Source organism: Canis lupus, chromosome 13, assembly GCF_048164855.1.
Source record: "Canis lupus baileyi chromosome 13, mCanLup2.hap1, whole genome shotgun sequence".
Classification (NCBI taxonomy): Eukaryota; Metazoa; Chordata; class Mammalia; order Carnivora; family Canidae; genus Canis; species Canis lupus.
In genome coordinates, this window is record NC_132850.1 from 9429998 (window position 1) to 9455504 (window position 25507).

Consider the following 25507-nt stretch of genomic DNA (forward strand, 5'->3'; position numbering starts at 1 on the left):
AGGGTTTTTCAGTTCTGCATATGCCTTCATGTCCTTTCAGTTCAGCCTGAAAGACTTCCTGTAGAAATTCTTTATAATTTAGAATTTCTTTCTAGGTTTACAAATGGTGCATTCTCTGTGTTTATCCAGGAATATCTTAATTTCCCCTTCATGTTTGAAGGATAGTTTTGCTAGCTATAGAATTCTTGGTTGAAAGTTTTTTTTTAATCACTTTAAGCATGTCAAACTACTGATATATTTAGATTTTAAATCTACCATCTAATTCTGTGTTTTGTGTTTGTTCTACCCATGAGTTTCTTTTTTTTCTTTTTTTAACTGGATTATTTTTATAATTCCCTTTTTCTTCTCTAGTAAGTTATATGCTCTACATTTAATAGCTATGTTAGAAACTATAACAGGAAAAAAAAGAAATTATAGCAGGAAAATTTCACTTATAAAAGTCTAAAAATAATCTCTCTCTCTTCTTCCTATATCATACAATAACATCAGAACACTTTAATTTGGTTTGTTTTTCTGACTTCTACGTTATTGTTTTCTTATATCTTAATTTTGCCTTGTTTATTAAACCCACAATGTATTATTATTGTTGTTCTATGAAATTATTGTTCACTTTTGCTTATCCATATATTTGCCAGTTTCTTTGTTTCATTTCTTCTTATATCTTGTCCTTCCCCATGGGATCATCTTCCTGCTATTTGAAGGGCATCCTTTAGAAGCTTATTTAATGAAGATCTCCCAGTGGCAAGCACTCTGAGTTTTTGTTTGTCTATAATACATTTATATGTCCCTCATTTTTGAAAGATATTTTTGGTAGGATTAGAAATCTAGGTTGGCAGTTACTTTCTCTCAGTCCATTAAGGAAATCTTTCTAATATCCTCTGACCTCTTTTATTGCTCTGGAGGAGTCAGCTATAAGTCTTTCCCTCCTTTGAAAAAAATCTGTCTCTGTCTTTGGTGTTCTGCATTTTCCCTGGTTATTAAATGAGAATTTAGCTGGATCAGAAGTCCAGGTTGACATATCTCCCTTGGTGCACTCTGCTGGCATTTATTCTTAATGACAAGTCTACCTTCAATCTAATCATTGTACCTTTGAGGTAGTCTGATTTTTTTTTTAATCTTGATGCCTTTAAGATCTTCTCTTTTTTGTTGGCATTCTGAATTTTTCTACACTGTGTTTGGATATTTTATTTATCCTTTTGATGATTCCTTAGGCTTCAAAGCTTTTTGACATCTGGGGAATTCTCAGCTATCAGTTCTAAAAATACTGTCTTTCCTCATTCTCTTCCTTCGCTACTTCTGGGACTCCAACATGAGACCTTCTTGTGATTTTCTGTGTCTGAAACTCTCATTCATATTTCCCATTTCTGATAGATTTCCCCAGGTCTCTCCACATTAGTAATTTACATAAATATTATTGTGTTTTTTAGGTTGAACTAATTTAAAGTTGAACTAAAATTCTGTTCTGGATAATCAGCTATTACACTAGTCTTGGTGGGCTTTTCACCTCTACCTATAGAGGTATAAATCTTCTCACCATTCTACATGAGTTTGTTCTTTCAAAACTGTTCATAAGCAACTCATCTGTCCTACCATTCACTAATTACCATTTAGCTATGTCTTAGCTGAGGTTTAACTATTCACTGAGTTTCTATTTTCAGTTATTTCTTTTGTATTTGAGATGTTTTGTTTGTTGTTGAAATTTGCTTGATTATTTCCATTGTGTGCCGTGCCTCTATAAACATGCTCTTTTTATGTCTTTCACATATTAAATATACTCATAATGCCCTCCATATCTGATAATTACAGTATCATCGTCTTTATGAGTCTAATTCTGTTATTATTGTTTCTGTTGATTCTCACTTATTGTGACTCATTTCTCATGTGTTTTATTATGTTTACATTGTGCTTTCTTATTGGACTGATCTTAATCTGCGGGAACCAGAATCAGGCTCTCAGTCTTGCAGAAGCCAAAGCCTAGAAACAGGATAGCCACTATCTCTCACCAAAAAAAAAAAAGAAAAAGAAAAAGAAATAAGAAAAGAAAAGAAAAGAAAAGAGAAAAGAAAAAATGACTAATGCTCAATAGTTGCCAATATTTTTTACTTCAGAAAGCCAGTTGTGACTTTTTTCTCATTGGGATTTACAAGGGGCTAAACTCTGCATTCACTAATTACTGAGACCACTACATTATATCATTATTAGGGACAGAGAGATCTGATCTTCTTTTTAGAACACATTCCTGAGGACACCAATGTTTATTACTCACTCTGAATATGAGCTTCAGCAAGATTTACAGAAAGATGACATACTAACACTAGAACCCAATTAGACTATTCACTTTTTTTTAAAAGATTTATTTTTATTTATTTATGATAGACAGAAAGAGAGAGAGGCAGAGACACAGGCAGAAGGAGAAGCAGGCTCCATGCCGGGAGCCCGACGTGGGACTCGATCCCGGGACTCCAGGATCGCGCCCTGAGCCAAAGGCAGGCGCGAAACCGCCGAGCCACCCAGGGATCCCCTATTCACTTTTTTTTTTTTGATGGGGAAAAGTAAAGTTTTTTCCTAGATTTGGTGAGAATGTTTCAAAAACACCAGACCCTGAGGAAATTTCATTGCCTATAAGATACCAAATGACTCTCAGAATAACCATTTTCACTAATATTTCATGATTGTCATGACATGATTGTTATTTTAGTGGGCTAACTGAATTTTTACTTCTGAAAGACCAAAGTACCTGTGAATAGGCTTATAGAAAATTGTAGAGTACTCTACATATCCCCTGATCAATTCAGTCTGTGAAAATCAGCTGTTCCTTCCAGGTGAAGGCAAACTATTTTAATTGGCATGGATGTGTGGGGACCAAGGGCAATGCATGACCCAGATCCATATCATATGCCATTTCCCTGATAAAGTGCTTTAAGAAACAGTGGAAGCCCTGGAGGCTGGCCCATCATCAAGTACAATTCTCATACTTAAGGCCTAGGAACCATCATGGGGTCCTTTTTATTTTGCTGTGGGACTCAGCATAGTCCACACCCAACCATTAATCGTGATTTGTGTTGTTTTTTAATTACAATATTATACTTTTCCTCAATCCCATTATGTATGTACCCTTGTAATATAAGAAAGTCTATTATTAGCAGTGCTAAATATCTATCTTGCCTATTTTCATGTACACATCTCAACTTATTTGCAGTTAGAAAAAAATTAAATTAAAAAAAAAACTTATTTGCAGTTAGAAACTAAACAGCCACTGCAGGATCTGGAGATCCCATTTGGACAAAAGCATAAACATTAAATACATTTTTTAAATGTTTTTATATTGACAAATTGAGAAATGCAGAAACAGTTACTCACCTTCTCTGTGCTCTTCGTCTCCCTGGTTTGTATGCAAATACACACTGAGTATAAGTTGTTCCTCTTTATTATCTTACATCTTCTGGGTTTTCCTTACCCACAACAGCCAAATGGTATTGACACTGTTTTATCTTTCCATTTTATTGTTGACTTTTTTCCTCTTTGAAAAGAACAAACCACAGGAAAGGAATAAAACAATAGAGTATACTCTGGTTGCTAATTCTACAGATACCTAAGTAGCCTCAATCAACCCAGTGATAAATAAATAATTTCAGGCTTTGCATACACTTTTTCAGAGACTATTAGATATTACCATAATTTAACACTATCCTCAAATTAACCAAAGAAAAATTGTATAGCTAAATAAGATCTGAAAATAGCCAACTGCAATCACCTCATTCAGTAAGTAGCCAGCATACATGTGTACATATATGCATTGATAAACATGAAGAAAAATGCTCTTATAAATGTTATTCATAAAAGCCCAAAGCAGAAAACAATCCAAAATCCATCCACAGGAAATGGATGAAAATTGTGGTACATTCACACAGTGATAGGATAGTCAGCCTTGAAGATGGTTCCAATGGCCTCACCTACTGTTGTTCATATCCATATGTCATATCCTCCTATATTGTACCAGGGTTGGTCTGTGTCATGTGGTGATATGTGACTTAAAAAGCTAGGTCATCGGATCCCTGGGTGACTCAGCGGTTTAGCGCCACCTTCAGCCCAGGGTGTGATCCTGGAGTCCCTGGATTGAGTCCCATGTCAGGCTCCCTGAATAGAGCCTGCTTCTCCCTCTGCCTGTGTCTCTGCCTCTCTGTCTCTGTCTCTCTCTCTCATGAATAAATAAATAAAATATTTTAAAAAGAACTCTGATATAAAGAACTGTGTTTAAAAAGAAAAAGTTAAAAAAAAAAAAGAAAAAGTTAGGTCATAAAGGACATTTCCACCTCCACCTTGGTCTCTTGGATCAGTCACTCTAGGGGAAGCCAGTCAGTTATCTATTGCTGTGTAACAAATATCTCGCAATTTATTGCCTTAAAATAACAACTGTCTGTATTTTCCCACAACAATATAGATCTAGGATTCATCTCAGTTCTCAATTAGTCTGAGTTCTCCAAAGAAACAGGAACAAAAGCCAGTAAGAAATTACATAAATACAGATATAGGTATAGATTTTATATCTATATTTTATATGTGTATCTAAATCCAACTTTTTTTAAAAAGATTTTAAAAGATTTTATTTATCCACAAGAAACACAGAGAGAGAGAGAGAGAGGGGCAGAGACACGGGCAGAGGAAGCAGGCTCCATGCAGGAAGCCCGATGTGGGACTCGATCCCAGGCCTCCAGGATCACACCCTGGGCTGAAGACAGACGCTCAACCAACTGAGCCACCAGGAGCCCCTAATCTTTCTTTTTTAAAGGAGGTATAATTGACGTACAACATAATACTAGTTTTGTGTACCCCACATGATGATTTGATACTTGTATACATCATGAAACCATCACCACAGTAAGTCTGATTAGCAGCCATCACCATACCCAGCGTTAGAATTTTGTTTCTTATGATGAGAACTTTTAAGATCTAGCCTCTTAGCAACTTTCAAATATGGAATACCGTGTCAGTAACTCTAGTCACTGTTGTACATCACAGCCCGTGACTTACTGATGTTGTAACTGGAAGTTTCTTCCCTTCGACCCCCCTGGCCTCCCATCCGCTGCCTCTGGCAACCACCAGTCTATTCTCTGTATCTGAAAGCTCTATTGTTTGGGTGTTCTGTTTTGCTTTGTTTTAGAGAAGTGAGACCATATGGAATTTGTCTTTCTCTGAATGACTTCTTTCACGTAGTATAATGCCCTCAGGGTCTGTTCATGTTGCCACAAATGGCAAGATTTCATTCTTGTTATAAGCAAATGACATTCCCTTGTACACACGCCACATCGTCTCTATCCGTTCATTCGCCGGTAGACGCTTGGGTGAACACCATGTCGGGGGCCCCCGCGGCAGCACGGCAGTGAACATGGGGGGCACGTGTCTTTTCAAGCTAGTACTTTCGTTTTCTTTGGATAATCTGGTGTTCGAATCTTATCACTGGTGTTCAGGTACAATTTGGTGTTTCGGGAGAGGGAACTTGCAGACTCAAGGGGACAAGTTGGGGACGATTGATGTGGGCATCTGTAAGATGCAGCTGGAAAAAGACTAGAACTGGCCTTATTCTGGAACTGTAGCCAGTGCAGACAGTCCTAGGATGACAGTGGTCTCTCCTACCTTAGGTTTGGTATGTATACTGCCTTCCTGCCCGAGACCCCTTGGGTATGTCCTCCGGCAATGAGGAACTAGGGAGAGATGAGCAAAAGAGGCAAAGGAGAGAGGAGACAGATGCCATTGGATACCTGCTACACGCCAAGCAGTTTCCCACTTATTAGCTCCTTTAACTCTTAAAACAAGTATTACTCTTCATGTCACATATGGAAAATGGCGGGTGGGCCTTGTCCACTGATGGCAGGTGGGCATGTCAGCAGGAGGCAAACTTCAGTAGATACCCAGGCTTCCTCTTCTCTGCTTGTCGCTACGGAAAGCCTAGCATGTGTCCTGTGATGATGATCCAACCCTTTGTGCAGTTGCTGACATGTTTGCTCTTCCCCACAGTGGTGTCCTGTGGCCATCCAGGCTCCCCACCCCACGCCCAGATGTCCGGGGACAGCTACACCGTGGGAGCGGTCGTGCATTACAGTTGCACCGGCAAGAGGACTCTGATTGGAAATGCCACCCGTATGTGCGGGCTGGATGGACACTGGACTGGCACCCTCCCCCACTGCTCAGGTATGGAGCCTGGCATGAGGGAGCCCTTGGCGGGGAGGGGGGAGATGGACAAGCCCCCAAGGTGTGAGTGTGACAGATCAGTGGGAGAGAGACCCCCATCTCACAGGCAGAGAACACAGCTATCGGAAGTCCCAACCAGACTTCAGCCTTTGGAGATCTAAGCGCAGCTTCCTCCCTTTAGTCTGTTCTGGCCAAGCCCATGTAGCCCAGACATTGCAACACTAGACAAGATGCAAGTTTGTGAGGTCCCCTCTCTGGCCAGAGCCCTGTCCAGATACTTATTTCTGTACGTTTCTAGGAGGAGCCCAGGCCTCCCTAGATAAGAAACTGAGAGGTGTGAAGAATAAGTGACTAGACGTGCACTCGTGAGAATATCACTCCTCCCTTCCTGAGACTTACAGACACCATCTTTTGCTGCACCATCTCCTGCCAGTCCTAAGAAATATGCTTTCAGAAAGCCAGGGTCAGATTTCTGAGGCTCGTTCCATGTGGCCATGCACCTAGGTGACGCGTAACAGGTTAGAAGCCCCGGGGCCGTCAGGGCATGCAGCGAGGTCTAGCTTTGAGACACTCTAGGTTGTACATCGCCCATTTCTACCATCCTTATCTTGCTGATACACCTCAGTAGAGGGCCGGTAGTCACCGTCTGCCCCCATGGGACGATATTCCATCCCAGATTCCCTTATATCACCAAAACAGCGCCCTAAACGCTACAGTGGGGACCATTCTGTCAAAATAAACTCCCAAGACTGGAGACCTCCACCCTCAGGCCCCAGCTGAGGTCACCTAGCCGGAGTGAGAGTTAGTGTACTCACCATCAGAGCTGCCTTTAGGGAGACCCAGTGCAGCCTGTTGCATTAGCTCCACCCCAGAAAACTTGAACAGGGAAGAAAATCTAGGCAAGTGAGATAGGCCCTTTTTCCCAAATGTTTGAGTTGAAGATCGAACAAATCCCCCTTCCTTGGTAGAGAGCAACATCGGATTCTACAGTGTTCTCACACTCTGAGACTAAATGACAAAAGAAAGGAATTCCAAGATCAAGAAGATGGTATGGTAAATGGTGGGGTGTACACAAAACATTTATTTACTCCCACAAGCTAGATGTGCTCACCCAGACGTTACCATTTAATGCCCATACACGTGGTTCATGAGGAGGTACTTGCCACGTCAGATGGCAACCTATCTTCTCATGAAGTTGCCACTTTTTCCTTAGTTTTCCTCTTCCTTCCTCATGCTTCCTTTGTGGCTTTGTCTCCTGTTCTCTACCCTCCTCTGCCTCTTGGGTCCTTAGCACTCTCTTGGGTGGGTCTCTACACTATCAGGACCCAGATAAATGCAGATGGGTGGGTCTGTACGTTATTAGGACCCAAATGAACGTAGATGGGTGGGTCTGTTCACTATCAGGACCCAGATAAACGCAGAAATGTAGCAGGAGGCAAGGGGCAAAGGATGGAATGAGAGAGTCCAAAACACGTTGCCCAAAATTCAGCTGTGTTGCTTACTTGGAGAATTCAGGAATCCTCAACTACAGGCCCAGGATCCAGATTCCAGCTGGACTGTTGGGAAGACGAGACTACACTAAGGGCTCTAGACTTTGACCCATAGGCAACAGGAAGCCAGTGGAGATGTCTCAGCAGGAAAGAAACAAGACCAGATGGTTGGCGGCTGTTCATTGTCCAGGTTTGAGGATAAAGTGGAAGATGGGTTACAGGGAGAGTTTAGGAGATAGAGACATTAGGAGACGCTCCCAATAGTTGGGCCAAGAGAATTTTGGGCATGTGAGCTAAAATGCTGGAACTCGGGATTCAGAGTGCACAGAGTCCATAGAGATTGTGGAGAAGGGGTGACGGGAAGGAGGAGGACAGGAGGGAAGGGCCAGCTTGGCCCACTGACATGCCACACTGGCACTGGCCAGAGAGCAAAGGCCTCATCTCCACCACACAGCCTTCCCTCTGCTTTCTCTTTTTTTTTTTTTAATTTTATTTAAATTCAATTAATTAACACAGTGTATTATTAGTGTCAGAGGTAGAGCTCAGTGATTCCTCAGGCCTATATAACACCCACTGCTCATTACATCACATGCCCTCCTTCATGCCTGTCACCCCATTACCCCGTCCCCCCTACCCCCTCCAGCCACCCTCAGTTTGTTTCCTGTGATTAAGAGTCTCTTATGGTTTGTCTCCCTCTGCTTCTGTCTTGTTTTATTTTTCCCTCCCTTTCTCTATGATCCTCTGTGCTGTTTCTTAAATTCCACATATGAGCGAGATCATATAATTGTCTTTCTCTGATTGACTTACATCACTTACCATAATACCCTCTAGTTCCATCCACGTCGTTGCAAATACCAAGATTTCATGTTTTGATGGCTGCTACCCCATTGTATACATAGACCGCGTCTTCTTCATCCATCACCTGTCAATGGCCACCGTGGCTCCTCCCGCAGTGTGGCTACTGTGGGCACTGCGGCTGTGAAGCTGGGGAGCCGGTGTCCCTTGGTTTCAGTACATCAGTATCTTTGGGGTGAAGCCCCAGCAGTGCGGTGGCTGCGTCGTAGGGCAGCCCAGTTCTGACCCTCTGAGGACCGTCCACGCTGCCGTCGGGTGGTGGCACCAGCCTGGCTTCCCACACTCGGTGTGGAGTACCCCTCCTCTGCGTCCTCGCCAACACCTCCGCTCCCGCACTTGTTGGCTGCAGCCACTGTGACTGTGTGAGGCGGTTCCCTTTCTCCGTGCTGCGCGGTCCCCGGGGCCCCACCCGGGACCTCGGGCCTCGTACGCTCTGACTCCTGGGCAGCGAGGCCGGGTCCATGCAGCGGGAGCACGACCCCGGCCTGTGTCTGCGTCTCCTGGTGCCCCCGCTGCGGTCCAGGCTCACCCAGCGGGGCCACTGTGGTTCTGGCCCCTACAGGAACGAGCACGGGACTCTGCGGCGACCCAGGGACCCCCGCGCACGGCATCCGGCTGGGGGACAGCTTCAGCCCGGGCAGCCTGCTGCGCTTCAGCTGCGAGGCGGGCCACACGCTCCGGGGATCGTCCGAGCGCACCTGCCAGGGCAACGGCTCGTGGAGCGGCGCGCAGCCCGAGTGCCGAGGTAACGTCCGTGGGCCCCACCCCCAGCCCGTGTCCCCGCGCCCTGCGGCTGCCCTCACACCCCCGCTGGACCCCGGCCTGGGGCCATCGACGCTCCCTGGCCCCGCCTAGGGAAGGCCGCAGAAGGGACCCAGAACCCCTCCTGTTCACCCATCTCTCGGCCCCCCAGTGACGCTGTGTCCCACGCTGTAGTGGGGACCCAGCTCACGGTGGTGTGGCCGACACACCACGCACTCTCGCACTGTCGCGTAAGGGAAGAGACTGTAGGGCAAGTTCCCAAAGTGCCAAAAGAAATACAAATCTAATTTTTAAAAGTCCCTAAACATAAGGGAAGCCGGTACTGATGGGTCCTGACGCAGCTCCAGTGGGGGAAGCGGCATTTCTCCACCCGCTTCTAAATTTCTGAAAATAATTTGATTTTAAAGCCTCTCTCCCCAGAGTCTAACTTTTTGTAGCTGCTCCCAGGAACTCGCTGTCTCTCCCTAAAATACAGCCTGCTAGTTAGGAATCGGCATAGCCGCTGAGAGTTAGAGTGTGTGAGAAGGTGCTGGAAGAAGGAGGAGGCTGCGGGAAGAGAGGCAAGGGGGTCCAATAGGGAAAGAAGCCGTGGCTGGCGGAGCCAAAGGCTCACTCAAGGAACCAGGCCATTGGTTTAAGGTGAGAGCTGCAGCTTCCACCTGTGTCTTTGTCCCACGGGTGTGGACATAAGGCAGGCAAAGCACTAGGCGAACAGCTGGGGTTTTATCAGGCAGCCAAGACATTGGCAGCGAGTGGCAAGGGAACCGAGGGTGCGTGCAAGGCAGTGACTGTGATGGATTCGGGCACCTGCTGGATGAGAAGGGAGATGGCCAATGAGACAAATAAGGGGCAGTGGCAAGGTGGCGGGACCGGTGGGTTCTAGGTCCCACTGAAATCAAAATGTCACCAGAGAATGAATCCCTGAGGGTAGGAGCTAAAGAGACAAGAGGCGATGGTCAGAGATTGGCCCTCGAGGCCGAGGCTGTGAAGTCCTACAGAGGGAGAGGCGATGTTCTGGCCCCCGTCAGGGGGCACCTGCCCAGGAAAGGCTACAGACGGTCTGGGGCCCTCTCCCACCCGTCTGCCTTTCTGACTTGCCTTTGCTTTTGCAAAGTTAGTTTCCATAGGATTTCTTCTTTTTTTTTTTTTTTTAAGTAAGCTTCATGCCCCGCGGGAGCTTGAACTCACGACCCCGAGATCTAACTCGGGCTGAGATCACCTAACCATCTGAGCCACCCAGGAGCCCCTATTGCCACAGGATTTTGTAGGCATCGTAAGAGATCTGTGGCGGTGGAAGAGTGTTGGCAGCAGGAGATTGCAGAATGCAGAATGCTTCCCAAATACCCGCTGTGACCCGCTGTTTCAGGCCACTCAGATCCCAGCATGGAGTCAGTCACCATGTCGGGAGCGTCCAGGGAACAGAAAGTGGGTGGCTGAGAGCTCAGACCTGGAGGTGAATGGCCGATGAGTGTGTGTATGACACGCCCGCGATTCTCCGTGGCTTTCCTTGACAAACTCCCACTTACCTGTCAAAGCACTACTCAGCCTCCCATCTGCAGCCCCAATGAGCTCCTCCCTTCTTACAGCGTCTTCTTCCTTAAAGTGTAAAACTTACTACATATTTTAATTCAACTATTTATAAGTAGGTCCTTAAGGCTCCTCAAGGATAGGGGACGTGACGTCCACTATGTTCCCAGCACGTAGGCAGCACAGATACTTGTTGTGGGTGGGCTCATTATATAGGAATCATTTGCACATTTGACTTTGGGACCACATACATGTTGTATATCCGCAGCAAAGTAAAGTTAAATCGAAGATCAGAAATGAGCAATCTTGGGCAGCCCCCGTGGCTCAGTGGTTTAGTGCTGCCTTCAGCCCAGGGCGTGATCCTGGAGTCCTGGGATCGAGTCCCGCATGGGGCTCCCTGTGTGGAGCCTGCTTCTCCCTCTGCCTGTGTCTCTGCCTCTCTCTCTATGTCTCTCATGCATAAATAAATAAAACCTTTAAAAAAAAAAGAAACGAGCAATCTCTAAATATCAAAATCAAAATGAAAACGAATGAACCTAACTACATAGTGAAGCAGTGACTCAATGATCCAGAGAATTATCTCAACTGACTTGAAAAGAAGTGGACTTTGACTATGGCGTACGTGCCCCGAGGACAAAGAGAATGACAATGAAATCCTAAATTGTTTTCAGCACTCATATTGTCAGTAATAATATGGATAATACCATTCTGAAACTTTTTGAGGACATTATTTGTTTTTGTTTTGTTTTGTTTTGTTTTTTCTTTTTTTTTTTGAGGACATTATTTGTGATTAAGAACCAAGATTTTTGGCATTAAAGAGATAGAAAAATAAAGAAGCTAAGGAAAAACTCTCAATTTTAAATTTGGATTGGTAATCTCAGCATAAACTCTGTGAATTTTCAGCTTAGAAAGTCATTTTCCCAGCTCTAGCCATCCTGAAAGTGTGGAATCCACGAGCACCTCCGTGGCAATGAGTACTCCGAGCTTTCAGATTATGGTTCTTAAGTCCCTTCTCCATCGAAAGGAAGCAGAGCTCTCCAGAGAAGTGGCTGATTCCGGGATGGGGCCAAGATATACACGATGAACACAGGCCCTCCTGTCACTCCCGCAGGGAACCTACCGGAGGCAAGTGGGATCGAGTCCGAGGAGCACACAAGCCAACCTGGAGAGGCTCCCTCCAGCCAGAGACCTGCTAATACGAACAATAGCAGCAGTGGGTGGCGACACAATAAGTTTAAATCCACGAGCCCCAGGGCCTATGGGTCATCCGCGGAGCTTGCTAGGAAACCAAATCATTATCTCACACCTGATAAAAAAGAAAATCGAACATTCCTGAGCCTTCCTTTATGAATTGTATTTGAGGGAAGGCAAGTATCTGATGACGGCAAGTCCCGACTCAAGAACGCCAGCTGGTGTGGAGAGAACCAGTGGTCGGTGCCACGGTTTTCTGTCCCCCAAGGAGATAAGGAGTCCGGCCGACAGTCATCAAGCACTTGTCCAGACCATTCAGTGAACGGCCCGCAGAGCCTTGCCCTGGTGACGTGGGCGAACCCGAGCCCACCCCGTCGGCCTCAGCCTCACGAGGGAGCCACCAGCCAGACGTCCTGTGCCTTGTGATGCGACACGGGGGGGAGACAGGACCACCTGTGCGGCTCCAGCGGCTGCGAGGGACAGAGCACCTCGTGGGCAGGGCCTCCGGGGGCTGTTGTGATGTCCGGAAAGGGGGGAGTTGCCCCGGAGAAGCCCTGGAGCCCGACGGATGCAGGACGAGGGACAGGAATCCCTGAATTCAGTCTCCGAGACGTGCCCATCAGGAGTCCCCTTTGGACCCTGATTCAGACAAATCAACTGTAAAATAGGGAGGGGGAACACTTGAAGCAAATTAAGCTCTGGTTGGACATCTGGTGACATTAAGGAATTGTTTAGGACTTTAGGGGGGATCATAAAAGAGATGACGGTTAAGGAGAGTGCATGCGGGTGTGTCTTCCCTTCTGAGGGCGGGAGGCCCAGACACCAAAACAGCCTGAGGATCATCGGGGACCACAGGGCACCCCCGTGGCACAGGGGGCCCCCGGCCACTCCCGGCTGCCCACCCGGTGACTAACACGCCCCTCTGGCCCCCAGTGATCTCCTGTGGAAACCCGGGGACCCCCAGCAACGCCCGGGTGGTGTTCAGCGACGGCCTGGGCTTCGCCAGCTCCGTGGTGTACGAGTGCCGCGAGGGCTACTACGCCGCGGGCCTGCTCAGCCGCCACTGCTCCGTCAACGGCACCTGGACAGGCGGCGACCCCGAGTGCATAGGTGAGGCCGCCGCGGGCTGTCGCACCAGGGCACGGGCCCATTCCCCCGCCACGCCTGACCCCCACAGGACGAAGGGGTCACTTGGGGTGCATGTGTCGCTTGCGGCCCCGCGCAGCGCAGAGGACAGGGGGCTTGCAGTGCCTGGGGTTCCCGCCCCCCCACCGGCTTCCCGGTCCCTCTCCCGCCAGACTGTCCGCACTCGGCCTGCTTCTCAGCCAGGTTACAGCCGCCACCTGCCTCGCTGTCCCTGTGGGTCCCCTGGGCCCCAGCCCACCCCACACGGCCGCCTCTCCAGCCTGCGCAGCCCCACTGCCCCCTTCCTGCCCCTCTTGGGGGCGGCCCCAGACCTCGTCCCTTGGGAAGCAACTCACTGGGTTTCCCCGATGGAGTGAAGCGAGTTTGACGACAGGGGCCTTTCCAAGCCCTGTGACTTCGGGGCTCCGTCCAGATCCCCACATCCGGGTCACTTCTGTTCCGAGGCCCGAGCTCAGCAGACCCTCCCCCACTTGCCATCGCGATGTCCCGAGGGCCCCCCAGGCAGGACGGCAGGAGCCTCCGCAGCCCTCGGCACCGAACGCACAGCTCTCCGGGCCTCGGCCGGCTTCCCACCCCAGGGTCGGGGGGCGCTGGGGCTGCAGGGGACCTTCACGGGGAGCCGCGGCCCCTGGGCAGGCCTCTGCCCTTCTGGACGGTTCGGGGCCGGGGGCTCCCGGGGTCCGGCATGGCGGAGGCCTGTGCAGACAGCGACGAGGCCTTGTCCTCTTGGTCCTAGTCATAAACTGTGGCGACCCTGGGATTCCAGCCAACGGCCTCCGGCTGGGCAGCGACTTCAGGTACAACAGAACCGTAACGTTCCAGTGCGTCCCCGGCTACACGATGGAGTCTCACAGGGTGTCCGTGCTGAGCTGCACCAAGGACCGCACGTGGAACGGCACCAAGCCCGTGTGCAAAGGTGCGTCCGGGCTGCACAGGGGACGGCCACGGGCCCTGAAGCATCGGGGGAGGCGACAGCCGGGCCCTGGTGACACCTCGTGGGGGGGCCGGGGCACTCGAGGACATCGTAAAAGGCAAAGGGACACCAGCTCCCCATCTAGGACAGGGCGTCCTTGGGTCTCCCTGTGTAGCCTAGAGCCCCAGCGGGCGTGGGTGGGGCTTGGGGCATGGGGTGTGGGGCTGGGAGGTGGGGCATGGGATGTGAGACGTGGGGCGTGGGCCCTCGGCCTGGGGTGCAGGGCTTGGGGCCTGGGGCATGCGGTGTGGGACGTGGGGCGCAGGGTGGGAGGCGGGGGCCAGCCGCAGAACCCGGTGCCTCGGTCTCCCGGCCCCAGCCATCGTGTGCAAGCCCCCTCAGCTGCTTCCCAACGGGAAGGTGGTGGGATCCGACTTCACGTGGGGCTCGAGCGTGACCTACGCCTGCCTGGAGGGCTACCAGCTGTCCCTGCCCGCCGTGCTCACCTGTGAGGGGAACGGGTCCTGGACCGGAGAGCTGCCTCAGTGCTTCCGTAAGTGTCCCGACCGCGGGGCCTCGGTGGGGGCCCTGCCGCCGGCTGGGAAGACCTGGGGCAACACGGCCCCCTGCAGGGTCAGCCGGGCTGGGGACGTGGGGTCATGTTACCATGTAATGTATTACTGCTTCCAGGGGTGGAGGTCGGTGTCCCTCAGGCTCACGTCACCCCAGTGCTCCTCGTGCCCCAAGCCCTCCTTACTGCCTGTCACCCCAATACCCGTCCCCCCACCCCCTCCAGCCCCCCTCAGTCTGCTTCCTGTGATTAAGTCTCTCAGGGTTTGTCTTTGTCTCTGATTTCATCTTGTTTTACTTTTCCCTCCCTTCTCTATAACACTCTGTGCTGGTCCCTAAATTCCACACGAGTGAGATCATATGATAATTGTCCTTCTCTGATTATGTTTCACTCAGCATAACACCCTCCAGTTCCATCCACGTCATTGCAAATGCCAAGATTTTGTTCTTTCTGATGGCTGAGGAATATCCCATGTACACATAGACCACAGCTTTTCTATCCATCATCCTTCGATGGACCCCGAGGCTCCTTCCACAGTTTGGCTATTGTGGACATTGCTGCTAGAAACATCGGGGTGCAGGTGTCCCGGCGTTTCATTGCATCTGAATCTTTGGGGTAAATCCCCAGCAGTGCAATTACTGGGTTGTAGGGCAGGTCTATTTTAACTCTTTGAGGAACCTCCACAGTTTTCCAGAGTGGCTGCCCCAGTTCACTTTCCCACCAACAGTGTAAGAGGGTTCCCTTTTCTCCGCATCCTCTCCAGCATTTGTGGTTTCCTGCCTTGTTAATTTTCCCCATTCTCACTGGGGTGAGGTGGTATCTCATTGTGGTTTGGATTTGTATTTCCCTGATGGCCAGTGATGCAGAGCATTTTCTCATGTGCTTGTTGGCCATGTCTATGTCTTCCTCTGTGAGATTTCTGTTCATGTCTTTTGCCCATTTCATGATTGGATTGTTTGTTTCTCTGCTGTTGAGTTTAATAAGTTCTTTATAGATCTTGGATACTAGCCCTTGATCTGATACGTCGTTTGCAAATATCTTCTCCCATTCTGTAGGTCGTCTTGTTGTTTTGCTGACTGTATCCTTTGCTGTGCAAAAGCTTCTTATCTTGATGAAGTCCCAATAGTTCATTTTTGCTTTTGTTTCTCTTGCCTTCATGGATGGATCTTGCAAGAAGTTGCTGTGGCCAAGTTCCAAAAGGGTGTTGCCTGTGTTCTCCTCTAGGATTTGATGGAATCTTGTCTCACATTAAGATCTTTCATCCATTTTGAGTTTATCTCTGCATCTGGTGCAAGAGAGTGGTCTAGTTTCATTCCTCTGCACGTGGATGTCCAATGTTCCCAGCACCATTTATTGAAGAGACTGTCTTTTTTCCAGTGGAGAGTCTTTCCTCCTTTGTCAAATATTAGTTGACCATAGAGTTCAGGGTCCACTTCTGGGTTCTCTATTCTGTTCCATTAATCTATGTGTCTGTTTTTGTGCCAGGACCACACTATCTTGATGACCACAGCTCTGTAGTACAACCTGACATCTGGCATTGTGATGCCCCCAGATATGGTTTTCTTTTTCAATATTCCCTGGCTATTCAGGGTCTTATCTGATTCCACACAAATCTTAAGATGATTTGTTCCAACTCTCTGAAGAAAGTCCATGGTATAGGATTTGATAGGGATTGCATTAAATGTGTAAATTGCCCTGGGTAATATTGACATTTTCACAATATTAATTCTTCCAATCCATGAGCATGGAATATTTTTTCATCTCTTTGTGTCTTCCTCCATTTCTTTCAGAAGTGCTTTGTAGTTTTTAGGGTACAGATCCTTTACCTCTTTGGTTAGGTTTATTCTTAGGTATCTAATGCTTTTGGGTGCAATTGTAAATGGGATTGAATCCTTAATTTCTCTTTCTTCAGTCTCATTGTTAGTGTATAGAAATGCCACTGACTTCTGGGCATTGATTTTGTATCCTGCCACATTGCCAAATGGCTGTATGAGTTCTAACAATCTTGGGGTGGAGTCTTTTGGGTTTTCTAGGTACAGTATCATGTCATCTGCAAAGAAAGAGAGTTTGACTTCTTTTTTGCAAGTTCGGATGCCCGTGTATTTCTTCTTGTTGCCTGATTGCTGAGGCCAGGACTTCAATGCTATGTTGGGCAGCAGTGGTGAGAGTGGACATCCCTGACCTGAGGGGAAAGCTCTCCGTTTTTCCTCATTGAGAATGATATTCACTGTGAGCTTTTTGTATGACTTTTATGATATTGAGGGATGCTCCCTCTATCCCTACACTGTGAAGAGTTTTAATCAAGAAAAGATGCTTTGTATTTTGTCAAACACTCTTTCTGCATCTATTGAGAGGATCATGTGGTTCTTGTCTTTCTTTTATTAATGTTGTGTATCACACTGATTGATTTGCAGATGTTGAACCAGCCTTGCAGCCCAGGAATAAATCCCACTTGGCCGTGGTAAATAATCCTCTTAATGTACTGTTGAGTCCTATTGGCTAGTATCTTGGTGAGAATTTTTGTATCCATGTTTATCAGGGATATTGGTCTGTTATCCTCCTTTTTGGGGGAATTATTGTCTGGTTTGGGGATCAAGGTAATGCTGGCCTCATAGAGTTTGGAAGTTTTCCTTCCATTTCTATTTTTTGAAACCACTTAAGAAGAATAGGTATTAATTCTTCTTTAAATGTTGGGTGGAATTCCCCAGGGAAGCTGTCTGGCCCTGAACTCTTGTTTGTTGGGAGATTTTTCATTACTGCCTCAATTTCCTTGTTGGTTATGGTCTGTTTGGGTTTTCTAGCTCTTTCTGTTTCAGTTTTGATCGTTTATATGTTTCTTGGAATGCATCCATCCCTTCCAGATTGCCTAATTTTTTGGCATATGATTGCTCATAATATGTTCTTACAATTGTTTGTATTTCTTCAGTGTTGGTTGTGATCTCCTCTTTCATTCATAACTTTGTTAATTTGGGTCTTTTCTCTTTTCTTTTTGCTAAGTCTGGCCAGGGAGTTAAGGGTCTTATTAATGCTTTCAAAGAATCAGCTCCTAGTTTCATTGATTTGTTCTACTGTTCTTTTGGTTTCCATTTCATTGATTTCTGCTCTCATCTTTATTAATTCTCTTCTCTTGGTGGGCTTAGGCTTTGTTTACTGTTCTTTCTCCAGCTCCTTTAGGTATAAAGTTAGATTGCATATTTGAGACCTTTCTTATTTCTTGAGAAAGGCTTGTATTGCTATATACTTCCCTCTTAGGACCGCCTTTGTTGCATCCCAAAGGTTTTGAACAGTTGTATTTTCATCTTCATTTGTTTCCGTGAATCTTTTTAATTCTTCTCTAATTTACTGGTTGACCCATTCATTCTTTAGTAGGATGTTCTTTAACCTCCAAGTGTTTGAGTTTCTTCCAAATTTCCTATTGTGATCGAGTTCGTTTCAAAGCATTGTGGTCTGAAAATATGCAGGGAATGATCCCATTCTTTTGGTACCAGCTGAGACCTGCTTTGTGTACCAGTATGTCATCTATTCTGGAGAATGTTCCATTTGCACTCAAGAAGAATGTGTATTCTGTTGCTTTACGATGGAATGTCCTAAAAATATCTGTGAAGTCCATCTGGTCCGGTGTATTATTCAAAGCCCTTGTTTCCTTGTAGATCTTCTCCTTAGATGATCTGTCCATTGCAGTGAGTAGGTTGTTAAAACCCCCAGGACTTTAAAGTTGTTTCACTTTAAGGAATCACTTTTCTCTCAAATTTTCCCCTCATGATCCAGTGGTTGTTTATCTCTATTTTTCTCAGCTTCTTTATTCTCCATCATTTTGTCTTCTATATCACTAATTCTCTCTTCTCCATTTATCCTAGCAGTTAGAGCCTCCATTTTTTATTGCATCTCATTAATAGCCTTTTTTATTTCGACTTCATTAGATTTTAGTTCTTTTATTTCTCCATAAAGGGATTTTCTAGTGTCTCTATGCCTTTTTCAAGCCCAGCTAATATCTTTATAATCATTATTCTGAACCCTAGTTCCAACATCTCTCTTACATCTATACTCATTAGTTCCCTGGCAGTCAGTACTTCCTCTTATCCTCTTTTTTGAAATGAACTTTTCCATCTTGTCATTCTTGCAGCAAGTGGTCACTTTTCTATTTGTAGAATTGCAGCAATTATTTTCTTACATCTCTGGTTGAATTCCCAGGTCTTCAGAATGATTTGATAGCTATCCAGCTGAATTCCTGGGACCAAACAATTCTAAGGTCTCCTACTCCTCTGCCATCTTGGAAACTCCCTGCCAGAGACACTTTTAAAGGGAGTTTAAAGGAAAATAATGAGAAGATCCTAACTGAGCCCTGACTGTGGACACTGTGTGGAGTCATGGTGGAAGGAGGTTAATAAGCCAGAAATAAGGAAGGTGTTTCTTAACATGAAAGATTATTCAGTGGATGGGCTAGTTCCCAAAGATCTGGAAGGGGCCTCTGCTGGAAACATGCCTGTCTTTATGGAAAATAACCTGCACAGAAAAGATCCTGGGGCACACATGATTTTTTGGTGAAAGAGTTTATTTCTTATCCATCTGGTCTAATTGTGTCCCCAGGAACCCAAGTCCATCCCAGAGCTCACTTACTCACTTATTCTTGTCATGCCACATAATTGGGTTCTGGTAGGTTTTCTTGGTGCCCATGCTTTGAACAAACACTAGGACCAATTTTTGTTCCTACTAGGCATTTATCTAATTCTGTAGAAAACTGTCAACATACCCATGACATTGGGTTCCTCTGAAAATGTGCTTCAGTTTGGGATATTTCAGCAGAAGTCAGGACCAAAAGCTCAAAAGTGGACTCAGGAAAGACAGCGTTTGGTGTCTGGTCATCCCTTAAGGTCTTTGGACACCTTCAGGGAAACATTAGGAAGGTAGCAAGCAAGTGTCAAGGTGGAGTATGGACTCAGAAGCCTTGCTTTTCTTCTTTCTACTTCTTTTTTTTAAGATTTTATTTATTTATTCATGAGAGAGAGAGATTGAGAGAGAGAGAGAGAGAGAGACAGGCAGAGGGAGAAGCAGGCTCCATGCAGGGATCCTGACGTGGGATTTGATCCCGGGTCTCCAGGATCATGCCCTGGGCCAAAGGCAGGCGCCAAACCGCTGAGCCACCCAGGGATCCCTTCTTTCTACTTCTTGAGAAATAGCTAAATTGCTTTTAAACAGTGAATTATGGTCTTCATAAAACAATGTACCATATCTGAAAAGACACAGAATGTGAGAGTCATCTGAGCTCTAGCCCCCCAAAGATAACCAGGGTTGAGCTCTTGACTGTGCTTCCACCCCAACCGCAATGCTTTTGTACACAGATATGTACAATTTTCTGTAAATGGCATTAAATCATGCTGTGCAGACATGTTTGTGACTTGTCTTCATTGATAGGCCATAACCACCTTTCTCCATCAATGCATACTGATCTGCACATCATCGTTTGTAATAGCTTAAAGAATCTCCTTATTGTAGCTACCACAACTGGTTTAATCTCCTACTGGGGGATGCCTGGGTGGCTCAGGGCATGGCTCCGGGGTCCTGGGATCAAGTCCCACGTCTGGCTCCCTGCATGGAGCCTGCTTCTCCCTCGGCCTGTGTCTCTGCCTGTGTGTGTGTGTGTGTGTGTGTGTGTGTGTGTGTGTCTTATGAATAAACAAATAAAATCTTTTTTAAAAAAATCTTCTACTGATGGTGAATTTAGGTTTCTTTGGTTTAATCATGTTAGAAGCAGTTCTGCAATAATTGTTGTTGAGGATAACATTTCTTTACTCTGGTGGTAAATTCCTAGGAGAGAGAAAATGCTGAGCCAGAGGGCATGCCTCTGTATGTCTTGCTACATGTTGCCAAACTGTCTTCTAGAAAGAATCCTACCTCAAGCTCCTGCCAACAGTTTACGAGAATATTTCTTGACTCGTGTCCTCATTAATAATGGATTTTGCCAATATCTTTTAATATTTACTAGCCCAGGAAGTTTAAAAAGGTGTCTCGTTGTTTTAATTGGCACCACATTTCTTATCAAGACAGAGCTGCTCTTTCTTTGTCATCCATTTGTACCTCTTGTTCATTAAGCTGCCTCTTCCTGGATTTGGGGACTTCTGATCAAGTCAGCCTGTTACTGACTTCTGATTGGTTGGTCTAGACTCCCCAGCTCCCATAGAGGCTTCCCCCAGCAGAGGTGCTGATCCTGCTTCCATTTTATCTTTTTCAATTTTCAAAAAATTTTTTAGAATATATTTTTCAGATTTTTATTAGTTTCCTAAGTAAAATTTAGTGATTCATCAGTTGCATCTAACACCCAGTACTTATTACATCATGTCACCTCCTTAATGCCCAACACTCAATTACCCTTACCCCCACTCCCTCCCCTCCAGCAACCCCGTGTGTTTTCTAGAGTTCAGCATCTCTTATGGTTTGACTCCCTCTCAAATTTCATCATATTTTATTTCCCCTTCCCTTCCCCTATGTTCATTTGTTTTGATTATTAAATTCCACATATAAGTGAGATCATATGATCTTTGTATTTGTTTTTCTCTGACTTACTTATTTCACTTAGCATAATGCCCTCTAGTTCCATTTACATCGTTGCAAATGGCAAGATCTCATTCCTTTCAAATGCCTGAATAATATTTGTATATATATGCATACACCACATCTTCTTTATCCAGTCAATCTGTTGATGGACATCTGAGCCCTTTCCATATTTTGGCTCTTGTGGACATTGCTGCTATAAACAATGGGGTTCATGTGTCCCTTCGAATCACTATGTTTGCATCCTTTGGACAAATACCTAGTAGTGCGATTGCGGGGTTGTAGGCAGCTCTATTTTTAACTCTTTGAGGAACCTCCATACTGTTTCACAGAGGGGCTGCACCAGCCTGCATTCCCACCAATAGGGTTTCCCTTTCTCCACGTCCTCACCAACGTCTGTTGTTTTTCGGGGTTGTTAGTTTTAGCCATTCTGACCAGTATGAGATAGTATCTCACTGTGGTTTTGATTTGTATTTTCCTGAGACTGAGTGATGTTGAGCATTTTTTTCATGTGTCTGTTCTTTGGAGAAATGCCTGTTCATGTCTTCTGCCCATATCTTGACTGGATTTTTTTTTTTTTTTTTTTTTTTTTGGTTTTGGGGTATTGAGTTTGATAAGTTCTTTCTAGATTCTGGATACTAGCCTGCTTCCATTTTATTTTGTATATGATTATGAACCTCCTGACTGTGCGCACACATACACATTCACATCATAGCAGGAAGGGTGTTCTTCATGCTTGCAGTGACGTCTTGGGGAACTTTCACTCTGGTAGTCTGCTTTCTTGTAGCTCACTGTAAAGAAGTCAAATATATTTATTTCTAACCTGCTGTGTTCTACAACATATTTTCTGTGGCCAAGTGGATGACCACTGAGATGGGCAATAACCCTTGGAATTCTTATCACTGTTTGCAAACTTTGCATCTGGGCCTTCCACAGTGCTTGGTGCTCCCTCTTCCTGCATAGACCTGCCGTTCAGACCTAGTCTGTCTAGGTATCCCTCAGAACACCACTTTTTCCTCTTAATATAAGTCCCTAAATCAGGGATTTTGTCCCCATCAGGATCGAGCTCATTTCAGCCTCACCCACTTCCTGCAGGCTTCCCCAGACCCGCTCAGCTCTTTCCATGCCGCCTCCCCATTTGGTAGACTGCTCAGTAAGGTAGCTTCTGAAGTTGACTTTTCCCCCAATCCCACCATTTCCAAATGACCACCTAATGCACTTGTGTACTTTCAGTAAGTTTTGTTGATGTTCAAGCCATATAATTTATCTGTATCTTCCATCTTTTGTACTCTCTTGTGTTACCTGGCTTAGATTCTAAGATCTCAAAAGGCAGGGCTCATGTCTGTGGACTTATTTGGTGCCAGAAGCAGCAGAAAATCAGGAGCTGAAGATGTTTATTAAATAGTGTTTGAAAGTTAATGGAGAAGGAAGTGAATTTAATTCAAGGCAAGACGGGGATGAGGAAGAGGAGTCACACTGAGCCGTTAGCTTTGGTGATTACCCACATGTGATCCCATCGGCTGGGAGGTCACAGCATATCAGCCTGTGCACACAGATAACATTTCGCATTTCACAGTGCTGTGCTGCTTCCTATAGGGACCTTTGCACACAGGGTCACCTCTGATTCTCACAACGAGATATCCTAGGAGGCGAGCAGCAGGGAAGATGAGGCTCAGAAAAAGGACCTGACCTTGTGAGCTAGTAGCAAAATCTGGTCTGAAAACAATCATTTCTCCAGACAATTTTCTCTAAAATTCTTACTCAAATTTACAGCTCGTGTTATCACCACTAGAACTTTTAAAGTAGGAAAAAAGAATAGACATAAAATTTAATTTTGCATTTTAGACTGCTTCAGTCCAAAACTCCAAAACCACATATGATCGACATGAGACCCTTTCTTTTAAGTAGAGCCTATTCACAGAGTACGTGGGGCCCATCTGGTGTTCCCCACGGCAACGGGCTTGTTCTGGTAAGTGCTGCAGTGAATGTTTATGGGAAATAAGTGCAAGCTCAGTGTGCTTTCTGACCAGCACAACCCAAGAGTGCTGGCGGGCCCGTGGGCCTGCTCACGCCACACCACAAACCACCGGCTGGTATTGAGTGCCGTCTTTGGTCCTGAGGCTGTTCAAAAGTATATTGATTCTCAGGGCCACCTGGTGGCTCAGCGGTTGAGTGTCTGCCTTCAGCCCAGAGCATGATCCTGGAGACCCGGGATGGAGCCCCACATCAGGCTCCCTGCATGGAGCCTGCTTCTCCCTCTGCCTGTGTCTCTACCTGTCTCTCTCTGTGTGTCTCATGAATAAATACATAAAATCTTAAAAAGTAAAATAAAATAAAGTATATCGGTTCTCAGAATAAAATCACAGGTACATAGATCCCTTTGTGCTTATTTCAAAGGCATCAAAATCACATTTGCAGCCAATGCCCTCTAGAACACATTCCGCAACGTCCTGGGGAAGTAAGCATTTCAGTAGGCCATGTGTGCAAACACCCAAGAGCCCGAGCAGGAGGGACAGAAGAGGGGCCTGTGTTTATTCTATTTGCTGTCACAAATTTGCATTTGGTAGTGGTTCTTTCGGGAATCTCTGAGACCCTCCATGAGGTAGGCGCCTTCGTGGCCACTGCGTGTAAACGCACACCCTTCAGGAAGACATTTGGCAGTTCACGTGAGGAGCTACCACCAGGCTTGAACAGACCAGGTCCACTCCCAGAGCCTCCGCAGGAGAGAGCCCTGGGTTGGGGGAGGGCACGGCTCACAGCGCAATAATAGAAAACGCCAGATAAGAAGGCTGGGACAAAGGGTCAGTAGGGCACGACCTCTTGCTGCGAAGTCGTGTAGCCGCTGAGGGATGGTAGTGCCATCAACGTGGAAGGGGTTTACCGGCCAGGAAGTAAGTGCACAAAGCAAGATTTCCAGCATTGGACGTTGGGCTCAGAGCCACACACAGGCTTACACGCAACCGAGCAAAGACTAGAAGGGAATGAGCACGAAAACAAAATAGTTTGGGCCGCTGAGTTGTAGTTGTTCCCAAGTTAAGCTCTTCTAGGGCCGCCCCCGGCTCGGGTGGCCTTGCCCAGCGCTGCGCAGCGCAGGCTGAGAGGCTGCGGGGGGGCGGGGGGCGGGGGGCAGGTGGCGGGGGGCGCAGACCCTGGGACCCGCCTCTCTCGCTTCTCCCCAGCCGTGTTCTGCGGAGATCCTGGAGTCCCCGCCCGCGGCAGGAGAGAGGACCGAGGCTTCTCCTACAGGTCGTCCGTGTCCTTCTCCTGCCAGCCCCCCCTGGTGCTGGTGGGCTCCCCGCGGAGGTTTTGCCAGTCAGATGGGACGTGGAGTGGCACCCAGCCCAGCTGCATAGGTGAGCGGGCGCCCGGCAGGGCTCGCCTCCCGGGGGGCCCAGGGCGATGCCTTCCCCGCCCTCGGGCTCGTCTGCAGGAGGCAGGGAGCGGCCTCTGGGCCCCTAGAGCAGGCCGCGGGCCGAGCCAGCCCGGGGGGCAGGGGCAGCAGGTGGCTCCCCGTCCTTCCCGCCCCTGGCCCCGCGACGAACGGAGGGCCGAGAGCCCCACTGACCACACATTCTGCAACCTAGACCCGACGCTGACCACGTGTGCCGACCCCGGTGCGCCGCAGTTCGGGACACAGAACAGTTCCCAGGGGTACCAGGTAATGCGCTGGCCACCAGCCCGCCCGCCCGGGCCCCTGCTCGGCGAGGGATGCCCACGGGGGGCTGAGGATGAGGCCTAGGCCAGCAGAGGGCAGGGAGGCTGCAGCGGGGTGTGGGGGGGCAGCGGCCGCAAGGCTAAGGGTGCCCGGGCCTGCAGGTGGGAAGCACCGTGCTGTTCCGCTGCCAGAAGGGCTACCTGCTGCAGGGCTCCACCAGCAGGACCTGCCTCCCCAACCTGACCTGGAGCGGAACCCCACCCGACTGCGTCCGTAAGTGACACCGCGCGGCAGCTGGACGGGAGCCCGAGGCCCAGGACACCCCTGCAGGGCGCTCACCGCTCCCCGGGGCCGGTAGAACTCCTGTGGCCTCCGCCCCTGGGGCCTCGTGGAGCATGTCTCCCCACGATAGCCTTTCTAGGGGGTTCCAAAGGCAGCTCCTGTGCCTCCGGCAGAACACAACTGTCAGGGCAGCAAACACTAACAGTGATGAGGTCAGCCCTCGGGTGACAGCGTGCAGGCCAAGCGAGTGACCTGGTCGTCCGCATCCTGGCCACGTGTACAGACGTGGAGGCTGGGGTTGGAGGGGGGCCCGGAAGGGGGGCCCGAGTGCCAGGGGCCTGGCAGGGAGAGGAAGCAGGTACTCCGTCCGGGGACAG

At 47.5% G+C, this 25507-nt stretch overlaps 1 protein-coding gene across 7 annotated transcripts in view; it reads left to right on the forward strand.

Annotated features, from left to right (window-relative positions):
• Positions 1-25507, forward strand: part of CSMD2 (CUB and Sushi multiple domains 2) — a 492622-nt gene that overhangs the window by 449034 nt on the left and 18081 nt on the right. For all 7 annotated transcript variants that reach the window (XM_072772036.1, XM_072772037.1, XM_072772043.1 and 4 more), the window contains 8 exons: positions 6016-6189; positions 9097-9279; positions 12948-13124; positions 13897-14076; positions 14453-14626; positions 24373-24546; positions 24778-24851; positions 25010-25121. In XM_072772036.1, coding sequence (XP_072628137.1) covers positions 6016-6189; positions 9097-9279; positions 12948-13124; positions 13897-14076; positions 14453-14626; positions 24373-24546; positions 24778-24851; positions 25010-25121 — 1248 coding nt within the window. The remainder of the gene's footprint in view (positions 1-6015; positions 6190-9096; positions 9280-12947; positions 13125-13896; positions 14077-14452; positions 14627-24372; positions 24547-24777; positions 24852-25009; positions 25122-25507) is intronic.